The 11,658-nt window shown below is 45.3% G+C and overlaps 1 protein-coding gene across 1 annotated transcript; it reads right to left on the reverse strand.

The window, feature by feature from the left end:
• Window positions 1-5,960: 5,960 nt before the first annotated feature.
• On the reverse strand, window positions 5,961-7,627 carry LOC125941116 (uncharacterized). The gene is made up of 3 exons (XM_049658064.1): window positions 6,397-7,627; window positions 6,185-6,295; window positions 5,961-6,079 (listed from the first exon to the last, which is right to left on the reverse strand). The coding sequence occupies exons 1-3, from the start codon at window positions 7,604-7,606 to the stop codon at window positions 5,961-5,963; spliced, it is 1,440 nt and encodes a 479-aa protein (XP_049514021.1). The 5' UTR covers window positions 7,607-7,627.
• Window positions 7,628-11,658: the final 4,031 nt, after the last annotated feature.

Consider the following 11,658-nt stretch of genomic DNA (forward strand, 5'->3'; position numbering starts at 1 on the left):
AATCTCTGTTAGAATGTGTCTATGCCCGACCCTGTCGAAGGCCTTGGAGAGGTCTAGTGCCAGGATCCCTCTCACGTCACGAGTCCTGTTATCAAATATTGCTCTCTTAAGAAAAAACATAGCGTCCCGTGTGGACAACGCCTGTCTAAAGCCAATTCGGTTGTGTCTAAAGAGCTCCTTGTTCTCAATATGCTCAGTGATCCTATTGTGTATCGCGTGCTCCGCAACCTTGGCGATGCAAGATGTAAGGGAGATTGGCCGCAGGTGGTTTATATGTGGGGGTTTGCCTGGTTTGGGTATGAGTACCACTTTTGAGCGAGCGGAGAGAGCATACTTTTCATCTTCCTTCAGCGCTTTGGCTTTACGTTGTGGACCAGAGTCAGACCCACCAGACTGCGGCTATCGTGTGCTAAGCGCTGTAGCCCATAGCCCCCAAGTAACCAACTTTTCTTGACGGTTTTTCTCACCTGACTGATGTGGTTTTTCATATTAGAAAGTGGAAGCCGCGAAATGGAGCCGTGAAACGCGCAGAGATATCTTAGTGCATATGCCTGATGGGTTTATAGTGCGAAACCCACTTTACTTCGAACTTTCCTGTCATAAACGTATTTAGATTCTGGGGATATTAGCTTCACAAGTAACATGCTAAAATTTCTGCTCGGGTTGCCTGCTGGTATGCCACTGGTGTGTATAACATTGCGCCTTCTGCATTACGTGTTCTCTCTTGTGTAACGTTATACAAGCCGATTTTAACACCATTTGCGTATGTCTAGTCTACTTGCACTTATTTTACATTATTTTTTGTAAGACAGTGCCTCCGTACACCCGCTGCTAAAAAAAAAGAGATGGGGGAGGGGGGCGGCCTTAATCATCAAGCTATCTTGGAGTGTGGATAAACAATGGGGCTGAGTACCTAACGGAACATGAAAAATATGTAACGACTAAAGGTAGCAGGAATGCAGCTGTGATGAGAAATATGGCACTGTGGAATTACAATAGGTACGAAGTGGTGAGAGGGATTTGGAAAGGTGTGATGGTCCCTAGTTTGACTTTCGGTAATGCGGTCCTGTGCATGAGATCAGAGGTTTGAGCAAGGTTGGAAGTTAAGCAGCGAGGTGTAGGCAGGCTTGCTTTGGGAGCACACGGAAATACACCAAATCAGGGGGTACAGGGTGACATGGGATGGAAGTTTTTCGAGGGCAGGGAAGTTAGCAGCAAGATAGAATTTGAGGAGCGATTGAGAGAAATGGCAGAAAAGCGGTGGGCAAGGAGAGTTTTCAGTTATTTGTACATGAGGAATGTTGGCACAAAATGGAGAAAGCGGACCAGAAAATTGTCAATCAAATATTTGGACTGCAGGAGGGGTGCAAACCAGGAAACAGCGGTTAAGAGAAAGGTTAAAGAAACAGAGAGGGGTCTATGGAAAACAGGGATGCAGACGAAATCAGCACTGGAAACATACAGAACTTTCAAGCACGAAATTGCCAAAGAAAATATCTATGATAATTCTAGGGGAAGCTCTTTGTTGTTTGAAGCCAGGACGGGAGTATTGCGTACTAAGATGTACCGAGTCAAGTACCAAGGTACAGACACATTGTGCGGTGCATGTGGAGAGGAAGAGGAAACCGCTGAACACCTCATACTTTTCTTTAAAGGGCTTAACCCTACAGTGCAAAACAACGGGGCTGATTTTTTTCAAAGCATTGATGTTTAGGGACAGTGGAGGCAAAATAGGCTTTAAGCGGGTAGAAATAACCAAACGGAGGTGATCTGATTGGTGGCTAAAATCAAGGCAGGGGTGAAATTTCACCCATCACAAAGTAGAAATATGTTATAGTCACGGCTAGGGGCGTATGCCACCGCCCGATTTAAAGGGTTCAGCCTCATCCATCCATCCATCCATCCCGTCGTTTTTTGTACAGATCCTCGATCTGTTGCTAAACAGATGGAACTACGTGTGCCATCTCGGCATCCATTATGTTTGTACAGTGATGCATCTTTTTAACTATTGCTGTTCATAAATGTTTGCCTGCTGTGCATGTACAGAATGGTTATCAAAGCTCACAAATAGCCATGTTAACGCAGATGAAATGAATATTTATTAGTACAATGTATTTTTGGCAAAAGAGTGATTGTGACAAAGGGACCAGGATGGTAGCGATATCAGTGGTTTTGCAAGTACCATGCTTCCTACAGGTTTTGAAGGCCAAAATTAGAACTATTTTTTCCGTAACACTATGGATAGTTTTATTGCATCAGAAATACAAAAATGAGGTGGTGACAATGGTGGCAAGAATAATACAAGTGAGGGCGTCATGCATTATTGATAGCAGTCTCTGAAAAACCATGTACTTGATTTAGGCAAACAATCAAGACATGCACATTTCAAATGTCTCCATTCCAGACAGGAGTCACAACAGACTGAATCCGCCTTGCCAATAAGTTTTTTGCACGTCGCACAGAACCGAACCATGCCAGTTTTTTCTTCTTAATTTCTAATAATGACATTAGGGAGAGCCAGACATCATCTTCAAAGTATTTCTTTATCTCTTCAAACTGCAGGTATCGTCTAAAATTGCCGACGACACCTTTTTTGGCAATACTTCCAACATGTGTTCTGAAATATTTGTGCCATTCATTGCAGCTTCCAAACTGCAACTATCTACAAGCCATCCAAGCACGAGTTTTGCATGTGTTCACTAAGAGTTCACTAAGGTGCCTTCTTAGTGAACGGAACTGGACGTATGCACCTCTGTTTTGTGGGAAGACTGATAACAGTCTGCCCCCTTCTTTTTGATCTTCCACTATGCTTCAATGTTGCTGGTAACTTGATGTAGTCAAGGTGGCCCAGAGAACTAGAACCATATAACAGTTCATCAATATAAATAAAAAGCTTAATAACTGTGAAATACTTTCAAGCAAGGAAACCTAACTTACTCACATCCTTTTAAAGTAATAGTAGCAGAACCTGCTTACGTTTCATTACGTGTTGACCACCCAAATAAGGTAGCCAACGTTTATTAAACACTTCATAACAATGCAGAACCGACATCACTTGAGAACCATGGAAATGCATCACTGAAAGGAAATGCAATGCAGCTTACCACTTGCACTGCATGCTTTCTGCAATATTGCTGCAGGTGCTCCTTCCCGAGTGTGTACGTAGTGACACGGGCCCTGTTGTGCCTTCGCCGGGTGCTGGTATGGCCATGGGCTGGCCTGCTGTTGCAAGGCAGTTTATTAAACACTTCATAAGAATGCAGAACTGACATCACTTGAGAAGCATGGAAATGCATCACTGAAAGGAAATGCAATGCAGGTTACCACTTGCACTGCATGCTTTCTGCAATATTGCTGCAGGTGCTCCTTCCCGAGTGTGTACGTAGTGACACGGGCCCTGTTGTGCCTTCGCCGGGTGCTGGTATGGCCATGGGCTGGCCTGCTGTTGCAAGGCAGTTTATTAAACACTTCATAAGAATGCAGAACTGACATCACTTGAGAACCATGGAAATGCATCACTGAAAGGAAATGCAATGCAGCTTACCACTTGCACTGCATGCTTTCTGCAATATTGCTGCAGGTGCTCCTTCCCGAGTGTGTACGTAGTGACACGGGCCCTGTTGTGCCTTCGCCGGGTGCTGGTATGGCCATGGGCTGGCCTGCTGTTGCAAGGCAGTTTATTAAACACTTCATAAGAATGCAGAACTGACATCACTTGAGAACCATGGAAATGCATCACTGAAAGGAAATGCAATGCAGCTTACCACTTGCACTGCATGCTTTCTGCAATATTGCTGCAGGTGCTCCTTCCCGAGTGTGTACGTAGTGACACGGGCCCTGTTGTGCCTTCGCCGGGTGCTGGTATGGCCATGGGCTGGCCTGCTGTTGCAAGGCAGTTTATTAAACACTTCATAAGAATGCAGAACTGACATCACTTTAGAAGCATGGAAATGCATCACTGAAAGGAAATGCAATGCAGCTTACCACTTGCACTGCATGCTTTCTGCAATATTGCTGCAGGTGCTCCTTCCCGAGTGTGTACGTAGTGACACGGGCCCTGTTGTGCCTTCGCCGGGTGCTGGTATGGCCATGGGCTGGCCTGCTGTTGCAAGGCAGTTTATTAAACACTTCATAAGAATGCAGAACTGACATCACTTGAGAACCATGGAAATGCATCACTGAAAGGAAATGCAATGCAGCTTACCACTTGCACTGCATGCTTTCTGCAATATTGCTGCAGGTGCTCCTTCCCGAGTGTGTACGTAGTGACACGGGCCCTGTTGTGCCTTCGCCGGGTGCTGGTATGGCCATGGGCTGGCCTGCTGTTGCAAGGCAGTTTATTAAACACTTCATAAGAATGCAGAACTGACATCACTTGAGAACCATGGAAATGCATCACTGAAAGGAAATGCAATGCAGCTTACCACTTGCACTGCATGCTTTCTGCAATATTGCTGCAGGTGCTCCTTCCCGAGTGTGTACGTAGTGACACGGGCCCTGTTGTGCCTTCGCCGGGTGCTGGTATGGCCATGGGCTGGCCTGCTGTTGCAAGGCAGTTTATTAAACACTTCATAAGAATGCAGAACTGACATCACTTGAGAACCATGGAAATGCATCACTGAAAGGAAATGCAATGCAGCTTACCACTTGCACTGCATGCTTTCTGCAATATTGCTGCAGGTGCTCCTTCCCGAGTGTGTACGTAGTGACACGGGCCCTGTTGTGCCTTCGCCGGGTGCTGGTATGGCCATGGGCTGGCCTGCTGTTGCAAGGCAGTTTATTAAACACTTCATAAGAATGCAGAACTGACATCACTTGAGAAGCATGGAAATGCATCACTGAAAGGAAATGCAATGCAGCTTACCACTTGCACTGCATGCTTTCTGCAATATTGCTGCAGGTGCTCCTTCCCGAGTGTGTACGTAGTGACAGGGGCCCTGTTGTGCCTTCGCCGGGTGCTGGTATGGCCATGGGCTGGCCTGCTGTTGCAAGGCAGTTTATTAAACACTTCATAAGAATGCAGAACTGACATCACTTGAGAACCATGGAAATGCATCACTGAAAGGAAATGCAATGCAGCTTACCACTTGCACTGCATGCTTTCTGCAATATTGCTGCAGGTGCTCCTTCCCGAGTGTGTACGTAGTGACAGGGGCCCTGTTGTGCCTTCGCCGGGTGCTGGTATGGCCATGGGCTGGCCTGCTGTTGCAAGGCAGTTTATTAAACACTTCATAAGAATGCAGAACTGACATCACTTGAGAACCATGGAAATGCATCACTGAAAGGAAATGCAATGCAGCTTACCACTTACACTGCATGCTTTCTGCAATATTGCTGCAGGTGCTCCTTCCCGAGTGTGTACGTAGTGACACGGGCCCTGTTGTGCCTTCGCCGGGTGCTGGTATGGCCATGGGCTGGCCTGCTGTTGCAAGGCAGTTTATTAAACACTTCATAAGAATGCAGAACTGACATCACTTGAGAAGCATGGAAATGCATCACTGAAAGGAAATGCAATGCAGCTTACCACTTGCACTGCATGCTTTCTGCAATATTGCTGCAGGTGCTCCTTCCCGAGTGTGTACGTAGTGACACGGGCCCTGTTGTGCCTTCGCCGGGTGCTGGTATGGCCATGGGCTGGCCTGCTGTTGCAAGGCAGTTTATTAAACACTTCATAAGAATGCAGAACTGACATCACTTGAGAACCATGGAAATGCATCACTGAAAGGAAATGCAATGCAGCTTACCACTTGCACTGCATGCTTTCTGCAATATTGCTGCAGGTGCTCCTTCCCGAGTGTGTACGTAGTGACACGGGCCCTGTTGTGCCTTCGCCGGGTGCTGGTATGGCCATGGGCTGGCCTGCTGTTGCAAGGCAGTTTATTAAACACTTCATAAGAATGCAGAACTGACATCACTTGAGAACCATGGAAATGCATCACTGAAAGGAAATGCAATGCAGCTTACCACTTGCACTGCATGCTTTCTGCAATATTGCTGCAGGTGCTCCTTCCCGAGTGTGTACGTAGTGACACGGGCCCTGTTGTGCCTTCGCCGGGTGCTGGTATGGCCATGGGCTGGCCTGCTGTTGCAAGGCAGTTTATTAAACACTTCATAAGAATGCAGAACTGACATCACTTGAGAAGCATGGAAATGCATCACTGAAAGGAAATGCAACGCAGCTTACCACTTGCACTGCATGCTTGCTGCAACATTGCTGCAGGTGCTCCTTCCCGAGTGGGTAGTGACACGGGCCCTGTTGTGCCTTCGCTGGATGCCGGTATGTCCACGGGCTGGCCTGCCATAAAAATGTACAGTTCATTTTCACAGGTGCAATGCGTGTCGCCACAAAATGCGAAACTAGTACCGAAGCATAAATGCAAGAATCAAAACACTCACTTGTGCTGTCTATGATTGGCACGATGTTGTCTGAAGCGTCATGTGTTGCTATTTCAACAAGGTACACCTCTTTTCTTTCTTCGATGCTTTTCTTTAATGCCTTCAACAGTTCCATTGCTTGTTGATACTTTCGCATTGGCAGTTCTACAACAAGTGTCGCAATATTTAGGAGAATTACCGTAGCTTGTCTATGCTTCTGACACTCTGACATGACCTTTCTTGCAGCTAGATGAGAAAGCACGTTAGCTTGGCCAGCAACAGTTGGATCTGTGGTGAAGAGTCGACAAGACAGACTGTAAAAGCTTCTTGTCCATCTTGTTGGTGTTGCGTTGTCAAAGAACATGGGTAGACCAAGCTCTTTACGGTAAAAGAATGTGTGTCTACATGGAAGGCGCATTGCTTTGGATAGACAACAAGAGCAGCTTTCCTCAGACACTTCGAGATGAGCATACTGTTCTAAGGAATCCATTTCATTTGCTTTTTTCAGTTCCTTGGAGACTATTGCAAATGCATATGGTGTCAAGATGTTACAGTATTCTTGTTCACAACGTGTTAAATTTCTCACCACTGGGGCCTTCAGCAAGGCTTCCATTGCTGTCTGATCCCGTTGAAGATGCAGACTGTTCATGACAGTAAGCAGGTCAGAAAACATCTCGTGGAGAGGCGCATACCGCTTGACAGCTTGCATTATCTTCTGATTGATGGCTTCAACACGGTTATTTTTAGAATTTCCAAATGTTGTGGCTTGATGTTTGAAGCCTTTCACCCATTCATTGCCTATCGGGTGCCAATTCTTATTGAAATATTGAAGAACCTTGGCACAACCAGTGTTCTGCAAGCTTTTATAGGTCTCTTGGTATTCTTCTTCAGTTTGGGAGTAGCACAATTTCTGCAATAATTCCAGAATGTGCATCCTCATCTGACTAGTGACACCCGTCTCCTCTACGGTCACCTCCCTTCTAAATGTTCTCAGGACATGAAATAAGCATACAGTGCTCGCTGCACAGGGAAACGCAGTCTTCAAGGTCTTTCTTTTTACAAAATATTTGTCAGTCATAATAACTTTAGTGTCCGTGGTTGACCTGTTGTTCACATTAAACCTTGAAAACAATGCTTGTAATGTTGCCTCGTCCTCCCCTGCACACAATATCAATGCCACTATTTCACTCTCACCATTGGAATTCTTCACAAGGACAACGTACAATGGCATCAGTTTATCATTGGTCTTATGAATGGCATAAACAAAAAAATCTCTGGAAAGTTCTCATATGCCTTTTTCATGTCACTATCCTGGTAGAAAGGGCCAGTCAGCACACTATCACTATCCACAAGAATGTCCATAGTTCCGCCAGATTCCTGCACACGTGAGGCAATGAAGTTGAGCGTTGACCCTTTCACTTTCTCCGCCTGCATCTTTGTTGTTAGGTTGTGAAGGCCACGCAGGAGTATTCTCTTCCAACGGTTGAGGAAGTGCCCTTGTAGGCATTTCTTAATAGCTTTAAGTGCTAGAAGTTTCTTCACTTCACCTGTTTCCTCTTCATTGAGCCTTCTCTGGCGTGGCAGGTGCTGGCAACACTTCTGCAAGGAAGATGAACGAATTCAGGAACACATCTACTGCTGCATGTATTTACTTAATTTGTATCAAAGAATTGACGAAGGGCCCCAGCGTTCTTGTTAGACACAACCGTATGAAGCCAACAGATATCAAGGAAAGCACGGCGTATTTATAGTTTTCAATTAAAGTGCAGTTATGGGAAAAAGGGAAACTAATTTCTTGACTGACTGGCAGTGTAATAAACATACCTCACTCAACGTGTGAGTGTGTTCGTCAACCACTTCAATGACTTCCAAGCATTTCCCATATTTGGTGGCAAGGAAGGAAATGTGGGCCAGGCAGTTGATATTGTATGTCCTGTATAAAATTGATACATAGGACCAGTGAAGTTGCATTCCTGCTGCCACATACATTCACGGCTTTCCCACGTGGTGTATGCCATTCCTGTACCATGATATATACCCTTCCAACGCCATTATTTCACGATTCGTAAAAGGTTATTAAAGTGAATTAAATATGGTGAGGAGTCAATCCCTTACGTTTGTTTAGTACGAGCACCTGTTGACACGGATTTGTGCGTTCTTCCGCCGAGCTTGCAGCTATACGTCAGGCTATAGTAGGTAAGGTTCTCGTCAATGGGGGGTCTGATGCCTTTCTTTCTTGCAGCATGGACGGTTCGCAACTGACGAATCCAAAATTCGGCGTAAACCATGCGCTCATAGTCGGCTATTGCCGATTGGAGTTCCTCAAACGAGGAGAACTTTTGTCCCGCTTTCATGGCATAAACCGCACAGCACAAACACGTGCTGACTTTCGACGTTCAGGTGCCGGACAACTAGACTAGATAGCGCAGATTTCAATCGATCAATGCGCAACCGGCCGACAGGGGGAAACCCCTGTCACAGCTGAGGACAGATCCACTCCCCCAGAAAATAAAGAAAGAAGTGTATTTTGTGGTCTGGTCGACACAATAAAATGAGAGTCCTGTGGTCTGGACCACAGAATAGGCACTGCCTTCTGGAAATCTAGAATTCGTTGCTCGTCGCCCGAAAGTGCTATCAGCGACTAGCCAATAGCGCGAAGCCGAAGCAGGATGTACAGAACATCGAGTGCTACGAATTGTCGCACGGAACGAGCAAACGACTTTTTGATACGTGCAAGGATAAAAACGAAGTGCAAGACCTTTAGAAATATTTATGCTGCTTTTACAGTAAAACACAACTTAAATAATAAAGCACGCGTCACGCCAGTTTTGGCGCGTATTTGCTGCCCTCATTCCGGCAACACCGGGGAGACGTTGCTCAAAGTCGTCGCTCGCATGCGGTACGTATTGTAGACGACAAGCGAGCACGACAGCCATCTCCATCGCGTCGCTTGTCGCAGTCGCGCGCAAGATCGCGTGCATGCGGTTTATACTTAAATTATTTATTGTGTAATTTACACTAATTACGTGCCAACCACGAGACACATAATCATTTGACTATATTTGGCAGGAAGAAACCTAGAGCGAGTTAAATTGTGTGTCAACTTTGTATGTAGTTTTTCCTTTGCATTAGGTTTTTCGCGGAATGCATTACGAGTTGACAGCCTATCATATGCATACTCTGTTTACATCACATTTGTATTTAGTTTACTCGTTTGCTTTGCGACTTAATTATGAAATGCCGGCGTGGTACATTTTCAACATTTGACATAACCCTGTATGTTTTGTAGGGTCAACCCAGGACCTGTTTCTCAGCACCCAGTCAACTGCCAGAAGTGACTCAACCACAGGCCACCAGTAAGTGGACATCAATTGCAATTTCACATTATGCAGTCGGCTGCTGCCTTGTACTGAGTTATTATTTTTAATGAGGTGGTGATGTCTTACTAACGTGCATTTTGACCAGAAAGGTGCGATCATGTCGCACAGAGGTATATATGGCTGCCATTATCTGCGAGGGACGTGTGCTCGTGTTCGTGAAGCATTTGTATTAGGCAGTATTGTCGCCCAATGAGTCGCGTATCAACACTCTTAACTCGCAAGTTCCGGTAAGTAGTTGCGAGAAACACGATATTTTATGACGCTGTGAAGTTATGTCATTATTTAAAGGAAAGTTTTGCAGCAGGAAAAAAGAGTTGCTATTCCAGTTTAACGTGTCTTTTTCTCACAAGTTATTTAACCAAACTGTGGGTGTGTGAAATTTGTGACATACGAATAATTTTAATTCTGCCTTTAGTAATGCTTCTAAGAGAGACTAGAAATGGCATGTGACTACCTCTCCAATCAGCAGATCATACATATACAGTCATAAGTGGTAGTTCCATGCAGTGTCGCACTCTATATAACCTTTCCTGTCAGCAGCATTCGAACTGGTGGCTGTGTTTTGTGAAGGAGAAGTGCACATGGCACTGTATATGTGTGAACTCAGATTTCTTTGTATGTGTTGTCTCACTGACATAAACAGGGCAAAAATCAGTTGTACCATGAGGCTGACGACGACTTCTGCTGCTAGAAATGCTGCACTTCCTATTTTTTAGTACTGCATGACATTTAAAGCAAAGCTACCACATAAAATCATCAAGAAAACTAACAGCCGTTAAAGCTGTTTTCCTCAAAGAAAGCTTGTCCTTTATGGGCTGTGGTAATCTGTGAACCCTCCACTGATGCTTCAGTAGTATTATCCCTTAGTGCGTGAGAGGTGAGCGGCCGTTAATCATGTTAGTGTTTAAATGGTGTTTTAATTATGTGCATTTGTTCCAACAAAGTTGCCTAGATTACTTTATTGTGCAGTGTACAGCTTACGAAAATGTCAGCAACTACTGAGTTGTTAACATGCATATGCATTTATCTCTATGCAGGTGGCACTCAACTGTACCACTGCACTGCTGCTGAAATTTCCAGCACCAGCTGCTTTGTCACTGCCGTTTCACAGCATCTTGGTATGTGCTAATTTACAGTTATGTTAGGATGGGCTAATATTATGGCCCACTGCTATTTTCTATTGTGGCAGAGCCACATGACAATTGATGTAATGAGTACAGTGAAAACCTTTGAATGTTCTTCTACTATGGTACATAGAAAGGCTCTCCTTTTCGTCACTTGAGCAGGGGAAGAGAGCATGCAGGCACTCCTGAATGTACTATATTCCAAATGTCAGAGAGACATATTTCTATATATATATATATATATATATATATATATATAGTTACGCACAAAGGAGACCGTTTGTAAACCTCAGAGATGAAGGGGGCCGTTTAATTTAGGTTGCGAAGGTGAGCGCAAGAGCGGCTGGCTGGTTGATGCACTCAACGTCGTCCTCTTCCGCTTTTCCAACACGGGACCGCAAGCACGTTCACCGGTCTCAGTTTTCCTCACGCGTAACATTCCTCTCGTTGCAGACGAAGCCCGCCGGGCGAGTCAATCCATTTGTCTTGAAGTGAAGAGTTTCATGCGGGCGACAAGGACCACTTGGGTCTTAGCAGCTCTTCTACCACTCGCCATGAGGCGAGCTATGTTGTTGGTGACTTCCGTGAGTCTGTTAATAATCACAACGGGCCATCGTAGGTGGACAAAAGCTTTTGGCATAACCCGCGTTTCCGTACTGGAGTCCACAGCCAGACTAAATCACCAGGGTGATAGATTACCGGACGGTGGCGAATGTCGTAGCGTGCTTTTGATCTGTCCTGCGATGCCAAAGTGCGCAAACGAGCAATACTGACGAGCT

Source organism: Dermacentor silvarum, chromosome 10, assembly GCF_013339745.2.
Source record: "Dermacentor silvarum isolate Dsil-2018 chromosome 10, BIME_Dsil_1.4, whole genome shotgun sequence".
NCBI lineage: Eukaryota > Metazoa > Arthropoda > Arachnida > Ixodida > Ixodidae > Dermacentor > Dermacentor silvarum.